This window comes from Xiphophorus couchianus, chromosome 12 (assembly GCF_001444195.1).
Source record: "Xiphophorus couchianus chromosome 12, X_couchianus-1.0, whole genome shotgun sequence".
In the NCBI taxonomy this organism is placed as follows: domain Eukaryota; kingdom Metazoa; phylum Chordata; class Actinopteri; order Cyprinodontiformes; family Poeciliidae; genus Xiphophorus; species Xiphophorus couchianus.
Window position 1 is genome coordinate 29,179,613 of NC_040239.1, and position 20,209 is coordinate 29,199,821.

Here is a 20,209-nt window from a genome sequence, read left to right on the forward strand (position 1 = left end):
GAGGCGGGGTACACCCCGGACAGGTCGCCAGTCTGTCGCAGGGCAACACAGAGACATACAGGACAAACAACCATGCACACACACACTCACACCTAGGGAGAATTTAGAGAAACCAATTGACCTGACAGTCATGTTTTTGGACTGTGGGAGGAAGCCGGAGAGAACCCACGCATGCACAGGGAGAACATGCAAACTCCATGCAGAAAGACCCCGGCCGGGAATCGAACCCAGGACCTTCTTGCTGCAAGGCAGCCCGCGGCATTCTGATTTTGTGCTTTTAATACATTTCAATGTTCTGTTTTTTTCAGGGTGGAAGGCTTATGCAACATACATCTTCAATTATTTTTGAAAACCCAAGAATTTGGTAACTTTAAGCATATATTACACACTAATTTAAAAAAAAAAAGGTTAGACAAACAGCACCACTGAACTCCCGAACACTTTTTAGAAGAAATTCACAAGTCTGCCATTATTTTTGACTGGATGTTTGACCAGTCCTCTTCAAGCCAATCCGCTTATATTTTAGACAGATAATCCATCAATAATGTTTTTAAAGTCTGATGGACCTACTTAGAGCACCCGTGTGTTTCTAAGTTTCAATAGTCTTGATGTTGATTTGAGATGAATAGATTTGCATTTCTTGTCTAAAATTCCAACCATTACCACCAGCAGTAAAGCAATCCCCCCCAGCATAATATTGTGGTTTCCAACCCTCACCATCCAAACAATCTTCTTGTAATTGCGACCAAATTTCTGAATTGTAACATTTTTCAAGAAGTTATGTGGCATGTCTACGTGGACAGCAGGGGAATGTTCGTCAAGTGTTGCAGGAATTGTCTTGAATCATATGTGATGACAAACTCGGTGCAGTGTGCACCGTCTGACCTGAGACCGCAGGCCGGCGGCGTTGTTTTAAGAAATGAGCCGGAGAGCGGCCAGGCACAGTATTGTGAGCTAAATGTAACAATGTATAGTGCAAAAAAACATTGAAGCCCCAACTGGGCTCCGACTGACTTATGTGGCGTGCCTCAGTTCCTAGTCGCTACCAAACAAAGTGAAAGATACAGAAGTTTTTACCCCGAAGATAACTTTGACCCCGGCCAACGTCAGTCGGTCGAAGCAGGAAGAGTTAACATGAGTTTGAAGGTGTCCACTTTGGAACAGGGGTCTTCTTTCTGGACCACAGAAATGTAAAACTAATTTAATCGCGTACTATGACACACAGGCGTTTCAACTGCAGTGGTCCAAAAAAAAAAGAAAGAAAGAAACAAAAGAGTATGCACTATAGCCTATGCAAGGCACAGGGGGCGCTGGGCTAAAGGGGGCGCCTGAAGCAATGATGTAAGATTATTTCTATTTCTAGTCAGCATTTTCTGTATTTAGCAGCTGTTTATGCATGATGTGTAACAGTGGCACCACTGTATTGTGTCTGCATACACCTCAGAAAGTACAAAGTTGCACCCCTGTGCAGCTACTTCCAATTCGTGGTAAACATGAGTCTGGTATTTCCTTGACACCTTAGTCACTGTCATTGAATCTGGAGATTACAGTTTAATTGTTTTTGGTGACACATCCCAATTGCAATTATTTGAACTGATTTTTGTCATCCGAGTTTGTTTATTTTATCCTGTGTGGATTAGAGAAAATCCATCATAAATTAAAATGTCAGTTAAAAAAAAACATTGTAGTTGTATACTTTAGAATACACACACACACACACACACACACACATGCACTTAACATGGCATTTACACCACAACTTTACAGAACTGGAAGCATTAAAGTAGTTGCCATAACAATATTTGCTATAAATTAGTATGGCTCCTTATCTGTTTTACAATTAACACTTTCTTCAAAAACAAGGGGAAGATCATACATTTTTTATACATACTTAGCGATCACACTTTTTATCATTTTCAGTATTTGAAAGTATATCCAGCATATGTAGTGCCAATAAAGGAATTCCTTTTTATAAATAAACAGAAGTTAAAAAACAGCTAGACAGCTTCAAAGTAAAAAACAGTTACACTGACATGTCAATGAGGTATTGCTGAAATAAAAAAGTGCATTGACAGCAGCACATCCCTTTTTTTAAGCTGATAAAGCATTTGGTGAACATTCATTCAAGGCTAGTGATGCATTAAAATATTGTATGAACAGATGCTCTCAAAATGTTCTGGTCCAACACAGTTGAATTAATGGATGAATTACCTTCTGATCGTGTCCTACATGTTCTTGTAATAAACGATTTAGTTTTATTCCGACACTCTGAACCAGAGAATAATCTAAAACATGCAGCACACCAGCTCTTGTGCATACAACTGGGTTTTTGCACATTTTTAATTTTTTATATTTTTTTTTTCTTCCTAGTTTGGTTTTGAGTTGAATTGTGTAAAATAAGGGTTGTCCCGATCCAATATTAATATCGGAAATCGGTCTGATATCAGCTAAAAACTGAGCATCGGATTGTATCAGCCGGCCCTGTATCTAAAATCTCTCGTTCAAGCAGGCCAACAGAAGCACTCCACTCCAGCATTTAGTCCGCCCCAGCATTTCTTTCCAGCCGTGCTTGTATCCCACACACAGACCCATTGGTTAATAATAAATAGCTCAGTTGTTCTATTGTTGTTCACAAGCCTTTTATAGCATTCCACACTACAGAATAAGTAATAAAAGTAGTCATAATTTGTGCTGTTATAGTATAGAGTGAATATCGGTATCAGTCCATACTCAAAGCTGCAATATCGGTATCGTATCGGAAGTGAAAAAGTTGCAGCCCTAGTGCAAAATATTTGTCAATTTATGTGGAAAAGTTGTGAAATTATTTATCTTGCTTTTATTTTATTTTACACTGTATGCTGTTGAGTCCCCTGTACTACTTTAATGAAGCCGTTAAGTAAGTAGATCTGAAATTTTGTACAGAATCTTTAAAGTGACAACCTCTTTGGATATCAGCGGAGTGCTTTGACTTTTAGGGTTTTTTTTCCTGTCACAGTAGCCCAGACCAGCCTGATTATCATTCGCCTGTCATGTTGAAAACATTTTGCACTCTGCAGCTCGACCTCAGTAGCGCATATTGTGCTCCGACTCGCTCCCGCTGCTGCCGGTGCTTTGTCGCCTCCGCCCTCTGTCAGACTTCCACCGGACGGTCTCCGACGGATTGAGGTCCTCCGCCCCGGTCTCGATGCCCAGGACCTGCCTCTGCACCAGCTTGCAGTAGAGGCCGCCGGTGGCCATCAGCTGACTGTGGTTCCCCCGCTCGGCCACTCGGCCCCTGTCGATCACGATGATGTTGTCGGCCTTTTCCACCGTGCTGAGCCGGTGGGCGATCACCAGCACTGTGTGTTGCTGCATGATGCGGTTCAAAGCCTGCTGGACCTGCAGTTCAAATTATTCACACACGCTTCCATAAATACAGTATTTATAGTGATGATGCCTTGCATTTGACAGCACTTCACCTACATTATGTTCACTTTCTGCGTCCAGAGCGCTTGTGGCTTCATCCAGGATGAGGACGCGTGGCTGGCGGATGAGAGCTCTGGCTATAGCCACCCTTTGTTTTTGTCCCCCAGACAATTGCAAGCCTTTCTCCCCAACACCTTCAGAAAAACAAAACAAAAAGTTTCATTTTCTGCATAGTTTTAGAAAATGATACAGGAAAGTCTGTTGTTTTGATTTTGACAATGCTATAAGTATAAAAAAAAGAAAAAATTTTCAGTCTACACTTTGTGCATTTATTGACAGGAATTCAAAGATTGTTTATTTATGTGTTAGTTTTGTCTTTTACTTGTGTATGGAAAGGTTAAAAATGACTGAAATAAATAAATAATAAAAAAGCCTCTTTGACTTTTGTATAGGTCAAAGGTCTTATCTTGCAATAATGAAATCTATCATTCATGTCCCACTTGTGCTTCAAATAAAAAGGGACGGTTTACTTAGAAAAAAACAAATCAACAGGTTTGGTAATTACTTGTATCGTAGCCTTTGGGGAGGCTGGTGATGAAGTCATGAGCATTAGCCTTGGTGGCAGCCTGCACCACCATCTCCATAGAGACGTCACTCAGCCCGTAGGAGATGTTCTCCTTAATGGTCCGGGCAAACAGCACAGGCTCTTGGCCCACCAGAGCAATCTGCAGACACAAAAGTAACAAACAGAAAAATTGAACAGTGATATAATTATATGCTATAATACTTAGTTAACCTGAAAATGTACAATTATTTGCCATTTAAGGGTTTTATGCATGTGTACCAGAGCTGCCAATCCATGTGGCCAGCACAGTGTTTTTCCCCACAGTGTTTTACATAGAGGAGAATAAAAAGTGTATTTAGCCCTTAATAAAGACTTATTCCAACCTGGAAACTAATTTATTCCTACTTTTATAACAAAAAGCATGTTAGTTCCAAATAATTAAGTTCAAAATTCAAAAATGTACATTTTCAAATTGTAAAAGGGGAATGACAGATGAACAATAACCCTCGGCATATTCACCATTTACTTGAGAAGGACAAATATAAGCCAGTGAGTACACCATATCTTTTAATTTCCTGTTTCTAATATTTCATGTTAGGGATCGGTGTTATATTACATTATTGAGTTTGAGCCAAACTGCGGTAGTCAAACATGGCCTCACATTTGACTCTGAAATAAGCTAGTGGCTCAATAGCTGTGTTTCCATCAATGTTTTTTATGTGCATTTTTGAAGTATCGCATTACAAAAGGTCGATAGAAACGGCAAAATTCAAAATGTCGCATTTAATTTTTCAAACAGTTTACGCTCGCAGTTTTTGGCTCTTCTGAAAGAGTTCAGGCGCTAAAGGGGAGAGGAAAACACATTTGCCAAATAAGTTCTGGCATAATGAACTCATCCACTGGTGGCTCGGTGCCTTGCAACAGGCACAAAACTGAAAATCTAAAAGTCCAAACCTCCAGGTGGAATGGGAGAGCTGCAGCCTAGAGTGCCCGACAAGAGGCACTCCAAGCTGGGATGGGAGTGGTGGATCGCTCCCATCCACTGGTGGCTCAGAAATTGTTTAAGTCCAAACCTCCAAAGAGTGGAGGACTCTGAGTTTTTATGAGATGTGAGGTCCATGCTAGTTTGCAACCTTTACATCACCGTCAACATCTGACAAAGTTATACTTTACGTTGCCTAGTTTATTTGCTCCAAACCAGTAGATAGAAACACTCCTAATGACTGCAAGGTGCCCATCCAGGACCTGTGGCTGCTAACCAAATCATCACCCCTCCACCACCGTGTTTGACAGTTAGTAAATGTGATGTTTTCCACTACGGCCAAACATCTCTACTTTAGTTTTGTGAGTTAATAGGAGTCTGTTTGAAACCTCTACTGGTCTGAAACTGAACAACCCAAACATGTGATGCTGTGTTGTCTTCAAAGTGTTCATAGTTCTTAATGTATTGCTAGCAACTTCACAACTTCTGTTAGTTTCACTTTTTTTTTTGTGCAAATGTTCACCTTGGAGTGCAGATAGTCATGCTGGAACTCATTAACAGGATTCCCGTCCAGCAGCACTTGGCCTCTCTGAGGGAGGTAGAAATTTTCCAGCAGACTCACACAGGAGCTCTTTCCACTGCCTGAAGGCCCCACCAAGGCAGTCACCTCTCCGGGCCGCAGAGTGAACGACACTCCCTGCAAAAAGAAACGTATCCCAGAAATAGTCTTCTTAAAATAATAAACAAGTCAGACTTATTGGATAATTTACTATATGGCTATCATTTAGCTGAACATTCAATACGGTTTAGCTAAATGTATAGACTGAAAATTGAAGTGAATGTGCATTGTAAAACTCCTTCAAACTTTTTTTTTTACATTTTGTAACATTGCAAAAACAAACTTCAGTGTAGTTTACTGGCACAGAGTAGCTCATAATTGTGAAAAGAAGATAAAGTTACACATGGTAAGGCTGGAAAATAAATAAAAAAATCTCAGATTTTTCTTCTTACAGGATCTTATTTCCAATTTTAGTCAAACAAATTTCTCGCTTTCTTTTCAAAAATAGAAATTATGAATGACAGAAAATATTTTCAAAAACTTGCTTACATTTCAGTCATCACTTCTGAGATTTTTATGAAGGAGCTTTAGGGCTAAGCTATGAAAATGTATGTTTAACTAAGATAATACAGTCATAACATTAGCAGAATAAGGACACAATAGTACCAAAATAACGTCCGGAAAAATCTGTTTCATTGAGAAAAAAAATGCATTGACATAGTTGGCGCCTAGTCCATGGTTCTTTCTTCTAAGTACACTCAGTAGCTTCAGTCCTGCTACTGATAAAAATCTGATGCTGATGTGTTGTAAGAATCTGAATGTATCTGTAAAAAGAATGCCAAAATATAACTTCAAAAGATGTTCAGCATTTGTCATTTAAATTTTTTGTTAGTTTTCGTCCTGTATACCTTTTGAAATTACAGCTCCATTCTACAAATATTCCAACTTAATCCTGGTAACACTGTGACATGCTTTTGGTCTTATTTAGACTTTATTATCGTATGACTTTGTTCTTGTAGTATTATGACTGTGTTCTTGTAAGATTTTGACTATCATAACCAAAAATCCGATTAATCAATAAAATCGAGAGGATGCCTAGGACAAACCTTGAGGACGTCGACCTCTGGCCGCGTTGGATAAGCGAAGGTGATGTCTCTAAACTCAACCAGACCAGTGCAGGAGTTTGGAGCCTCGGTGCCCTCCGCCGGATGTTTGGGTTTCCTGTCCAGATACTCAAACACCTTCTCAGCTGCTCCAACCCCCTGCATGAGGCCAGTGTAGACTGACGCAATGCTCTGAAAGGCAGGCAGGACAGGTTTTCACTGCAATCTGCTGCTCTGTTACGACATGATTGACTGTTTAGGGCTGAAACGATAAATCAGGTTAATAGTGATTAATCAAATAAATTGTGATAATCGTGATTAATTCCAATTAATCGTGATTAATTGGATAAATTGTGATTAGTTTGATGAATCTTGATTAATTCAATAAATCAAAATTAATTAAATTAATTGCGATTAATTGTAAATAATCCTGATTAACTGATTACTGAAAAAATCATCAATTAATTTAATAATTGATTCATCACTAACTGGAGCATAAAATGCCATTTTGCTGGAGGACAACAACCTCAGTAATTAAGCCAAAATAAATAAATACATTTTGCATTTAAGATAAAGATTAAAATCAAACTTTGGTCTCTAAATATGTTTTATCGAAAGCTCCACAAGTGGCATAGATTTGGCTTCACCTGGTTCAAATTCTCTAAAAAAAATAAATCCCTATTAAGCACCTTTTGCAACTGAATTGTTTATTAGTATATTTTAGTGTATTTCTAACATTGTATAAAAACGCTTACATGAAAAATCTGTGGAATGTGCCAATTTTTTTTATCCGATCAACTGACTAGTAACCAGAATAATTGATAGAACAACAGAATATCAAAATAATCATTTGTTGTGGTCCTAAAGAACTGATGAAATAACCTAGGAAGTACCTCAAAACATTCTCCCAGCTCCAGCATGTAAATGAAAAAAGAAATCAAGCCGCCGCTGCTCAACTGGTCGGTGAGTACAAGATGACCTCCGTAGTAGAGGACAGCCACTTCAAGAGCAAGCTCTGATATCTGGAAAACAGAGATAAAGCTCGGTGGTGCTCACAATTTAAACCCCAACACTGTGCATAAAGCTGCAGCAGCAGAACATACACAACTGGACCACATGTAGCAGGCGTAGGCCAGGGCTTGCTTTTTGTTGAGCTGGAACATGACCAAGAGTTTGGCGTAGTAGGAGTCGGCCTCCCCGCTCTCATTGGCGAAGCTCCTCACTGTCCTCATGGCCGAGATGGTCTCTTCGGCGACCTTGTTAGCTTCTGCTAGGACCGTCTGCACCTCTTTGGTCAGTTTCTGGAAGGAACCGATTCCAGTTTTTAACCACACTATGACATCAGGTATGTTGCGAAACAAAGAGGCTGACCCGCTCTACCTTGTAGTATTCGCCGTAAAACTTGGAGACGAGAGCGATGAAAGGGAATCCCATCATGGTGACCAGCGTGAGCTTCCAGGACATCCGAAACATGAAGATGATGAAGCCGATGCCCTTGATGACGCTCCGCAAAAACACGTTGACGTTCTGGGAGATGAGGTCGCTCACCTGGGTGGTGTCTGCTGACAGACGTGAAAGGATGTCCCCTGTGGGCCAACAGGGACAGGTCATAACATCAGAGAAAAAAAAAAAAATACACCGAGGGAGAAATCAGGACTGACGGAGAAGTGTGATTCAGGAAGTTCTGCTGTTTTTGTGGTTTTAGAGCTTTCAGCAGAACTTTCGTACGTGGAAAATAGTATTTTATTTTCCAGGGGCCAGTATCAAAGGTACAATTTTATCCTTACATATTACCTTTGGGTTCTATTGTTCAAAAACATAGCATTCTCTTCAATTGTTTTGCTGATGATATTAAAATGTATCTACCAATTAAGCATCACAGCACCAATGCTCTTCAAACATTCTTAAAAAATTGTCTGAAAATGAATTTCTTGAATTTAAATGAAAATAAAACTGATGTCATCAGCTTTGGGAAACGTATAACACTTGACCGTCTTGGATGTGCTTCTTCATTACCGGTGTGGTTTTCATCAAAAAAGGCAATTTCCTGCGTCATCAGGGTTCTGAAGAGGCGGCTCCTCAGCCGAAGGTTTAATCTCGCCATTGTCAGGGTGAAGACTCCTCCTCGCACTCCAATGGCCATCGAGCTGAGGAGAAAGAAAAGACTAAACGGGGATGCTACTGACACATGGGTCAACACGCATCTGCAGCTGCTCACAGAAAGAGAACAAACTAAAATTGTAAACAGACATATATCATAAGAAAACCTGAAAGCCACACAATTATAGAAGGCATTAGCCACCTGCTGATCTGGCCAGCGTATTTTTGATATTTAAAATGTTTTTTTTTTTGCCAGTTCCAGTATTACATGTTCTTTAGAAATTAAAGTTTCTTGATGCTTAAGAGAGTGCTTTAGTATGCCATTATCACCATTATTATTGTAAAAGTTGAAAATGGTCTCAAAATGGCAATATTATCATTTATCGCAATAATTTCTGGGACAATATATCATCCAACAAAGTTTATCATTTTTGTTGGCCTGTTGTTCACAGAGCTATTCACACATGCTGGTGGTGATGACAGTTTAATAATGCATTTGATTAGCAGCACTTGACAGCTACTTAAAGATGTAGACCAGTGATGCCCAAAGTGGGTCCTCGAGGGCCGGCATCCTGCATGTTTTAGTTCCCTCCCTGGTGAGATCTAAATGTTTCAGCATGTCAGTGTTCTCCTAAGGCCTTCTTATGAGCCATCATTTGATCCAGGTACATTAAACCAGGTAGAGAACTTAAACATGCAGAATGCCGGCCCTCGAGGACCCACTTTGGGCACCACCCAGGGCACAGCCAGGAATCTTGGGCCCCATGGCAAAAAATTTAATTGGGCCCCTTTTAAAAAACATGTCTCTCCATAAACCAACAGAGACCGTGTAACCAATAAGGCTGTATAATTATATCGATTTTAAGATATTTATCGATTTTTTCCACCCTCGGAAGCTATTGATTTTTCATCCCCGAGTATCGATACGTTAAACCATCGGGGTCCACAGGCTTATAACGTCTTTTTAACATGTCTGGTTTGTGACGACGTAGCAGCAAATGTCAGAGAAATTTCAAAAAACGGCTTTTCCGGTTATGTGAAAGGGAATGAGCTTCCAAACGTAAAAAACGAAACGCAACATTAGATTCCTTTGTTTTTGGAAATCTCAAATCTTCAATAAATAACGATGGGCTGTATTTTGTTGCTAAGAAACGAAGTAAAGTTGCGCAAGTAACCGTGAAAGAGAAGCGGAACGCAGCAGCGGCAAAAGCATATTGCGAAATGAATGCAAAGTTTGGGTATCAGAGCGACTAGTGACATCCACTTCGTAATTTGTTTTTAGCTTAGTGGTTTCTGTTCTGTATATAAAGGTTTACCTGAAGAATGAACACGCTGCATGCAGTGGCGCTCTGTTTTGAGCAGGAAAACAAAGAGGGGAAACCCGCAGCCGCAGTCTGGGCGCAGTGAGGATTGTCATGATGACGATGGCAAATCGATCATTCTTATTAGCAATTAACAAAGAGTATCAGAGACTGAGAGTACGATGAGATCCTGGCAATCTGAGAGGCAGCTACTAAGAAATCTAACCAGGGGAATGGTGGCGCTGCTCAGCTGCAAGGAGTCGAGGGTGAGGCAGAGCCACTCCCCCAGCAGCTAGTACTAAACAGCTTACAGCCATGGCTAACTCCGGGAGCCAAGGTAGAAAAGCCTTTTCCCTATAGTCCAAAAGACTTTTTTTTACTCTAAAATGCAGCCACAGTATGTCCAAAAGAAAAACATAAGTGTAATTATTTGCATATTGAGAGTCTACAGAGGCTGATAATCTCCCCACTCAGCTCTTGGATCACTGTTGAAACTTTGAGTTTTATGTCAAATCCACATGAATTAAATGACAAAAAATAATTTTCTCACTGCATCTTTGATTCATTTTGTTAGCTGTAGACTGTTAGACTGTCCAATCAGAGTCAGGTATTGTGTAGTTGGTGCTTTTAATCAGTTTTCAGCTAATTAAATGAAAGTCTATGGAACACAAAATGTCACTAAAATCTCTCTGTCCTTCTAAAATCTTTCAGAAAATTGTAAAAGTGCATTGAATCGTATCGTTTGCCAAATATTGTGATACATATCGTACCGTGATCAGAATATCATATCGTATCATGAGATTATTGTATCGCTACACCCCTAGTAACCAACGGTAACTAGTAGTTTCTGATGAGGTTGCTATAAACAAGCCCACTTTGACTCACTATACTGAATATTTGCTCTTCAGGATTCAATGAACAGATAAACATCACAGTTCCAAACAAGGCCAATCATGATTGACACATCACATTTCAAGATCTTTATGCTAAGCTAATATGATCTGTGTAATATAATACGCTCCAAAAATGATAATTATTACTCGTTTGTAAGTTTTTCCTAAATCATGAGCTGTCACCACTTATTCTAAGTTCCTTATCAGTGTAAAATGATGTCTTTGGCTGAACAGAAAGCAGAAAATTCTCATCACCTTTTATCACGCCCTTTGACACCAGCTGGATGTTTGAGAGACGACTTATTAAGCATCATTGTGCAGCCTGTCTGTCTTATAGAGCTCCATCCACACATATTCTCTGACTCTCTGGTAAATAGCTGATAAATGAGCTGATAAGGAGACTTGAAGACATAAATGTGCCACTCTTTTTAAACTTTTCCCATATTCCTCTGACTGCAGAAATGTGTAGATAAGAAGAATTTAATAATAACTACTTGATACATGTCAGAATTAGAAAAATATTTGCATTGCTAGTGATCCAATATGCATCAGCAACACTATTAGTTAGTTCACTATTTAAGCTTTTGAGATAATGATTAGCAAAAATAAACCAGTCGCAAAAATAAAAGTAAAAAAGTATTGCCATGGATACGCATCAAACCAACTACCCTAAACTAAAAGAGAAAGAGCAAAAAACTTCCAACTGTATGTCATCCAAAGCCAGAGGGGACAACTGTCCTAAGATGCAATGCCTCAACAAAAATAACCATGAACAAAAGTCTAGAGAAAGAATAAATCAGAGCCACCCTAACACTATATAACCATCCCAATTCCAATATGGGGGGTAGGAAGGTGAGGAGAAGGATGATGGGGGAGGTTGGTCGGTCAGTGTGGTAGATTTCTCAAACACTCACATCATCATTCCAAAGATGAAGGAAAACTCTGTGATGTCACAACTAGAGTCATGCTTGTGATGTCATCAGCACTGTATGTATGTAACAAACTTCTACATTCTTGTCATTGCTTGCTGCACTACTGACAAGGTCAGCCGTTCGCAAAGCGCTTTCAAAGTTGAACATTGAGATTGTTTGCAGATCAAAACGGATTTTAACAAACATTGTTTTGTCCAAACATGTCGAACCAAAGGCCACATTCCTCCAACGTTGAGATGAGACCCCAGCATGGAGCATGGAGAGCTGGACAAAATCTGCAAGGCTGGACTGAGAACAGAACGCCTCCCATTGAGTTAGAGAGAGAGATCCAGAGACTTGGCTCTCTTTTGGAAAAGGAGAGAGCAAGATGGTTTGAGGAGAACCAAGAGCTGGTCTACGTGCAAAGAGAACTGGAGAATACAAAAGCCGAGTTACAAGGACAGAAAAGACTCAAGGACATGAAGAGAGAACTACTGACAGGAGAAGAGTTTTCCGATTCAGAGTCTCTCAGACGAGATATAATCACTTCCAGGGAGCACAGCGACATAAAACACAAGACTAAAAGGCTGCTGCAGAAGGAATTTGAGCAATTGAAGGTAGCATGGACATCGGGGGCAGTTCCCCTGGATTGGCAGACTGGGGTGGTGGCCCCCCTGTTCAAAAAGGGGGACCGGAGGGTGTGCTCTAATTATAGAGGGGTCACACTTTTAAGCCTCCCTGGCAAGGTCTATTCAGGGGTCCTGGAGAGGAGGGTCCATCGGATAGTCGAACCTCGGATTCAGGAAGAGCAGTGTGGTTTTCGTCCTGGTCGTGGAACACTGGACCAGCTCTATATCCTCGGCAGGGTCCTGGAGGGTGCATGGGAGTTCGCCCAACTAGTCTACATGTGTTTTGTGGACTTGGAGAAGGCGTTCGACCGTGTCCCTCGGGGAGCCCTGTGGGGGGTTCTCCGGGAGTATGGGGTACCGGGCCCTTTGATACGGGCTGTCAGGTCTCTGTATGACCGGTGTCAGAGTCTGGTCCGCATTGCCGGCAGTAAGTCGGGCTCGTTTCCGGTGAGAGTTGGACTCCGCCAGGGCTGCCCTTTGTCACCGATTCTGTTCATCACTTTCATGGACAGAATTTCTAGGCGCAGCCAAGGTGTTGAGGGGATCCGATTTGGTGGCCTTAGGATCTCATCTCTGCTTTTTGCAGACGATGTGGTCCTTTTGGCTTCATCGGGTCGTGATCTGCAGCTCTCGCTGGAGCGAGTGTGAAGCGGCCGGGATAGGGATCAGTGCCTCCAAATCCGAGGCCATGGTCTTGAGCCGGAAAAGGGTAGAGTGCCTTCTCTGGGTCAGGGGGGGTGTCCTGCCCCAGGTGGAGGAGTTCAAGTATCTCGGGATCTTGTTCACGAATGAGGGAAGAAGGGAGCGGGAGATCGACAGGCGGATTGGCGCAGCGTCTGCCGTCAAGCGAGCGTTGTACCGGTCCGTCGTGGTGAAGAGAGAGCTGAGCCAAAAAGCGAAGCTCTCGATTTACCGGTCGATCTACGTTCCCACCCTCATCTATGGTCATGAGCTTTGGGTCATGACCGAAAGAACGAGATCGCGGATACAAGCGGCCAAAATGGGTTTTCTCCATAGGGTGGCTGGGCTCTCCCTTAGAGATAGGGTGAGAAGCTCAGTCATCCGGGAGGGACTCGGAGTAGAGCCGCTGCTCCTTCACATCGAGAGGAGCCAGTTGAGGTGGCTCGGGCATCTGGTCAGGATGCCTCCTGGACGCCTCCCTGGTGAGGTGTTCCGGGCACGTCCCACCGGGACGAGGCCCCGGGGAAGACGCAGGACACGCTGGAGGGACTATGTCTCTCGGCTGGCCTGGGAACGCCTCGGGATTCCCCCGGAAGAGCTAGAAGAAGTGGCCGGGGAGAGGGAAGTCTGGGCCTCCCTTCTGAAGCTGCTACCCCCGCGACCCGACCCGGTATAAGCGGAAGAAGATGGATGGATGGATGGATGGATGGATGAAGGTAGCTCATATTGTCGGTGAGGAAGCATTCAGGTCACAAATCCAGGCAGAAAAAGAGAAAAGTGACGCCCTCCAACAAGAGCTGGACCAAATCAAGACTCGCTACGAGGAGCTTCAATCGAAATATGAAGCTGCAGGTGAGGAGAACCTGCAGGTCGACATGCAGATGTTTTATGAAGAAAAAATCAAGCATGAACAAAAGTTCCTTGGAAACCTGAGAGCTGAGGAGGATCTCCAAGAAAAAATGTCCCAGCAGATTGCCTGCCTGCAGGAAACAGAGAACCGTCTGCAGAGTGAGCTGGTGCTGTATAAGATTTCATACCAAGAATTAAACAGGAGGTATGAAGCAGATGTTTCTGCCCTGTGAGAGAAAGCAGACATTTATAAGTATGAGGTGAATTGTGAGAAAGAAGCTAATTTGGAAGGAGCAAAGAATGACCATTATCTTATCAATGAACTTAGAGCTGAAAAGAACAATCTGCATCAGAAAATGGCACAAGAGTTCTCTTTCCTGCAGCAGCAATCCACAGAAACCATAAAACATCTCCAAAGCTTAGCGCGTGACAGTGACGGTGCTCAGCAAGTTAGAACAGAACAAGAACAACTGCTGAAGTTACTAATGCTGGCAAGAAAAATTTTAAAGTCAGGTTTTCAAAGAGAGAGAGAGAAAAAAAGATAAGTGTCAATTTGTAGCCCAGTTTTTCTCCAAGAGAGGAGGGTAGACTGAGGGATTATCAACCATTTAGCATAGTTAGCTTAGCTACAGACTACTGTTTGCCTCCATTTCTCTACCATTTAATGAACGAAAGGAAAAAGAATTACCAACATATTCATATATTTAACTTGTACCTGCACCTTTTACCACACTTAACAACAGATGAGTCAGTCAGCAGCAGCTCTAACCCTGATACCAGCATAACCCAGTGAACAAGGTGAGCTACATTGTGTTCAGTGACGAGCTAGTTAGCTTCATTCCAGGCAGTGATAGGGTTTTCTCTCACTTTGCCCTTTTTACAATTACACAACAAAAATATATTTATTACTTACAGAAATTCAAACAATCTTTATAAAATAATTTTAAAAAAACAGCCTCCTGTCTGGACTGAAGCCAGTCCTGACAGTCCTACCTTAGCTTGCATTTAAATTACAGATGCAAGCAGATTACAGATATCTATCCCCCCCCCACACACACACACACATACATATACATGTATGTATATGTATGTGTGTGTGTGGGAATAGATATCTGTAATTTAAATGCAAGCTAAGGTAGGACTGTCAGGACTGGCTTCAGTCCAGACAGGAGGCTGTTTTTTAAAATTATTTTATAAAGATTGTTTGAATTTCTGTCAGTAATAAATATATTTTTGTTGTGTAATTCTAAAAAGAGCAAAGTGAAAAAAAATCCCTATCACTGCCTGGAATGAAGCTAACTAGCTCGTCACTGAACACAATGTAGCTCACCTTGTTCACTGGGTTATGCTGGTATCAGGGTTAGAGCTGCTGCTGACTGACTCATCTGTTGTTAAGTGTGGTAAAAGGTGCAGGTACAAGTTAAATATATGAATATGTTGGTAATTCTTTTTCCTTTCGTTCATTAAATGCTAGAGAAATGGAGGCAAACAGTAGTCTGTAGCTAAGCTAACTATGCTAAATGGTTGATAATCTCTCAGTCTACCCTCCTCTCTTGGAGAAAAACTGGGCTACAAATTGACACTTATCTTTTTTTCTCTCTCTCTCTTTGAAAACCTGACTTTATAATTTTTCTTAGCAGCATTAGTAACTTCAGTTGTTCTTGTTTTGTTCTAACTGTTGCTGAGCACCGTCACTGTTAAGCAGGAACGAACCATTTCATGCAGATCCAGGGGGGGTCAGTACAAATATGGATGTGTTTTTTGGTCTGGGAAAGGTAACATTTACTTTTTACTTCGAAAAACAATTTGAGAAACACTACATAATTCATTTTGTAATTGACAGGGACCCTTTTTTTTTTTTTTACATTTCTATGAAGAAAAAAAACAACACAATTTTATGGGGGCCCCTCTGTTGGTCAGGGACCCTTGGAATTGTCCTAACTTTTCCCCCCTTCTACTGAGCCCTTGGGCATGATTGATGAAGACTTTTACACACTCACCTGACCAAAGCCAGTGAAGCCAATGTGGCTACAGGTTTAGCAAAGTACTCCATGCTCTGGTGAACCACAATACTGTCTATGGCCTTCCCGTAGTATAACGGAATGAAAGCTTCACCTGAAAAAAAAAAGAAAGGGATGAATTGTGATATAAAAATAGATTTATTCAGCATGTACTTATTAAATCATTTGGAGAAGCAATAACAATCAGAAAGACTATCAATATTTGGTCAAATAGACATAATCCTGAGCTGGAGCAGTGCCTTCTCACTAATCTTCAGATTTGGGGTTTTCAATCTGACCAGCTTTCTGCAGCACACAGCAGAAACCTTTCAAAGGTCTGCATATAGGATGTTATTGACAGAACAAGAAGGGTTATGGGGATTTGACGTATCTGCCAATCTTTACAAAGAGTTACTAGGAATCAAGTTGTTTGACTAATCCTGTTTCTGTGGAAACGTTTCAGATTTTCTACTTTCAGGACCAGGCAAGTCTCTATTCAGACTAGCAGATGCTTTCAACTGGTTGTCTGGAAGTGATGAAAGAAAAAAATATTTTTTGTCCTTCCATTATCTAGAGTTTGTTAAGCTCTACTGGAAGTCTAATTTTTGGTCATAAGGGCAAAGATGGAAATTTTCAGAAACACCCTATGGGAGTTTGACTAAAAACAAATAATGAACATGTAGAAAATTCCTTCCTATTAACAGAGGAGGATCTGTAAAAGTAGAGGCTCTGAGAACCAAATGCTTGAAAAAGCTGTTCACTCCCTCATCTGGTGGCACTGCACTAAGAACTACTACAAAAATGGAGTAGCATCAGATTTTAGAGGTTGGAGGATTTCTCTTTTGTATTTGGAAGACATTTCTTCTTTAAGTGTGGTTATTTTGGTTATATTTACCCAGAATGCCCTGCGCTGTAGCCCACTTCCTACTTCTGGAGCAGTCTCCAGTCCACTTGGAATTCACAAATGCATTCAAACCACAACAGAGCTCATTTCAACCGAGCAGAGACTTTGGTTTATAGGCGGACCAGAGTTCACTTTCTTGGTCCACAATTGGACTTTCCGAGCAAACAAACTGGAGTTCGATTAAAGCGGACTTAACTGGGCTGGGGTGACTTCAGGATAATGATGAAAACAGCCTTTTGAGATCAACTCAGTTCCCAGGCCTACATACCATAGGGAATCTGTGAGCTGACCTAAAGACAAGATAGGACTGAGGATGAACCGTCAAGAGAGATTGTGCAAAGAGGAATGGTCAAAGCTCCTTCCTGTGTGGTGCAAAGGTGTAAAGTAAAAATGTTGCTTATTCCCAAGATGGGTTTCTGGGGAAGTGTGAGATTATGCAACTGCAATTACGTTCATCGGTGGTGCCAACAAGGCATTCTGTTTAGTTTATGCAAACTAAACAAAGTTTTAAAATTTCGTTTTAAAACAAATCCTTGTAACATTTTAAAAATCGGACAAACCAAAATAAAATGCTCTTAACGTCTCTTCATGAACTACAAGGACTTTAAGAATGGCCCATAAATGTGTAACATCGATTACAGCCACGAAGCTACGTATTGAATGATAAGAAGAACGCCTTTCATGTTTTTATGACAGCTGCTCATTGACCTTTGGCACTGCTGTATGTAGTTACTCTCCACAGGGGAAGAAGGCTATAAATGATTATAAACATCATTAATAGAACGATGAGTTATCTTTGTGACATTACAAGCTATGGCAGCATTGTTTGGATACTCACACACTGCAGAGACGAACAGGAAGAGGACGGCTAAGGAAAGCAGTCCAGCATCCTTTCTGCAGTAGCTGAGCAAGCGTCCCAACGTAGCCCTAGAGCTGACCTTCTCTTTCTCCTTCCTCCCTCCAGCCTCCTCCTCTTCACCAGCTGTATCCACCAGCTTCTCTGTGTCCTCGGAGACCCTTCCTCCTCCACCACGGCTGTTCCTGACGTTCAGCCCGCTCTCGGAGCTGGAAACCCTCCCGAGCCGCCTCCAGAGCAGCAAGACACCCAGGGAGGAGGCGCAGGTCCATACCATCAGGCTCAGGATCCACGGCTGCCGGCTGAGGGGCTCCACCTCGGTGAGCATCAGCAGCTTGACCAGTGTGTAGGTGATGACAACCATGCAGAAGAGGAGAATGATGGTGGTGACCCGGGCGACCCTGGGCGGGCCGTCCTCCCTGTTCCATAAAACCCCAATGGAGGCACCCAGCAGGAGGGATGCTCGGAGAAGGACAATGCCCCACAGGTCAAGGACAGAGCTCAGGATGTTAAAGTCCAGGACATCACGTATGAAGAGGGACAGCTCTGTCCCCTTGATGTAAAGGACAGTGGTGATGACACTGTCAAGGACAACGTACAGCAGAGTGCAGATGACAGGTGCATGGATGCCCATGCTGATTATTGAAGTCAGAGTTTAGAACTCCCGAAGCTTTAGTGACCGGAAAAACAGCAACTTTTTAAAAATAAGACTAATTATTTAGTCTTATTATTATTATTTACTGAACTAATTATTTAAACTGTTGAAATTTAATTTAAAAAAAAACAACTTTTCTAGTAACTTTAATTTACATTTTCACATTGTTAAAAAAATCTTCCGCGTTTTGAAGTATCTCAATCTCTAACTTAAACTCTTATTTTGAAATTATTTTTGCTTCCGGTTCCTTCAAGCCTATCTTTTAAATATTATCAAGAACTGAAGTAGTTCACTGCGCCATAAACTATTCTCAGAAATGACGATAAGAGCAGGTAATTCCTAGTCATGCCACTGTTACTGCCTCGTGGCTTGGTGCAGCTAGCAGGTGCTGAGCTAAAGTAAGGTAACAGATAGCACCATATTGGTTTAATACCTCACCGTCCAGCAGTCTGTATGCTACTTCTGCTTACTAACTGCATCCTGTCCCAGTTTTGGTTAAAGTACACAAGCAAACAGACGCGACACTCGCGCCTCACCGAAGCAAGTTGGGCTTCACTAAACGTATGGCCGAAGTGTCAAGTTTACACCGGCATCAAAGATCGTCTATACTCCAGACCACTCACAGGAAGAGCCAATCAAGTGAGCCCCTTTACACTCTGGCTTTATGTTTGTTTATTAAGTAAATTAGAACGTGTTGTATAATATCCAGCATGGCGGCCACACATCTAAACATGTCGAAAGTTGAAGATATGAGCTATTTATTGCTACCTCAGTTTGTATCTCTTTAAAACAATGACACACACGTCACTGTCTTTATTTGTGAACAAACGAAGAAAAAAAGCATTGTTTTTGCCCTGCATTGTTAATGGAAGTTAGGACTAGAATTATTATTATTTTTTACAATTCACAGTTTTTCTCCAATTGGCATAAAACAATACTCAAACGTGATATATAATTCCCAGATGCGAGCTCACAAGAAACAGTGTAGCCTGAATCGGCACATCATTTTCTAGAATGGGTGGCGCATCTCGTATATATAGGATCTGTGAAATTCTACGATTTGTTGTGGTAATGACCGCCATGTGGCTCCTCCCAGAAGATTATTCAACTGTATGCTGAAACATTATAATCACTCATTTAAATAGTTTCAACATTTAACTTTAAAAAGCCATGAGAATTGAATAACTTTACTGTTACATTATAAAGTTGATTAAATTCCACATGTTTTTGAGAGTCATACAATTAGAAGTCCCCGCAGGTGTAATACATACCATGTGTGAAATAATTATATAGGTCAAATATTTCTGCTCAGGTTCCTGCTTTATGAGCAACATTAAAGTAAATTCAAACAGTAAAGTGAATTTAAAATATTATGTCTGCACTTGAAAAGTGAGAAAAACGAAAAATATCTCGACTTTAAAACCATTACAAACTGAATGTAAGGTGATGATTTAACCTAACTAAGTTTAAGTTGTGTTGTGCGTGTGAGGGGAGACGAAAAAGTTGTCAACACACATGAACAAATCCTTATAGCAGTTTTACAGGTTAGGATCCCGATTTCTGGCCAAATGAGCCGCTCACAATGATTTTCTGCACCCTCGATTGATGACTACAGTCAGGGCTTCACTAAAGCATTTGTATAAAGTTGTTGTTGTTGTTGTTGTTTTTGTCGTTGTTTTTTTTTTTTTACATTATTGCCACATGAAAACACAAACTTCCTTATTTCTGCTTTGTTACTACATTTTATGTGATAACACAAAGTAGTGCATAATTTAGAGTATTATTTGTAAAATAATTGTAAGCAGTTTGTGTCTGT

The 20,209-nt window shown here is 41.2% G+C and overlaps 1 protein-coding gene across 1 annotated transcript; it reads right to left on the reverse strand.

Annotated features, from left to right (window-relative positions):
- Positions 1–1,682: 1,682 nt before the first annotated feature.
- abcb9 (ATP-binding cassette, sub-family B (MDR/TAP), member 9) lies at positions 1,683–18,399 on the reverse strand. Its single transcript, XM_028033291.1, has 11 exons — positions 17,721–18,399; positions 15,979–16,093; positions 8,631–8,761; positions 7,995–8,200; positions 7,718–7,915; positions 7,508–7,636; positions 6,618–6,806; positions 5,476–5,649; positions 3,971–4,130; positions 3,463–3,599; positions 1,683–3,378 (listed from the first exon to the last, which is right to left on the reverse strand). The coding sequence occupies exons 1-11, from the start codon at positions 18,370–18,372 to the stop codon at positions 3,064–3,066; spliced, it is 2,406 nt and encodes an 801-aa protein (XP_027889092.1). The 5' UTR covers positions 18,373–18,399; the 3' UTR covers positions 1,683–3,063.
- Between the last annotated feature and the right edge of the window lie 1,810 nt (positions 18,400–20,209).

Coding starts and splice junctions, on each gene's coding strand:
- abcb9 (XM_028033291.1), bottom strand. CDS start 18,372: ATGGGCATCCATGCACCTGTCATCTGCACTCTGCTGTACGTTGTCCTT. Junction 8,201..8,630: donor TTTTGATGAAAACCACACCG/GTAATGAAGAAG, acceptor GTTGGCCCACAG/GGGACATCCTTTCACGTCTG. Junction 3,379..3,462: donor ACGCAGAAAGTGAACATAAT/GTAGGTGAAGTG, acceptor TTTGAACTGCAG/GTCCAGCAGGCTTTGAACCG.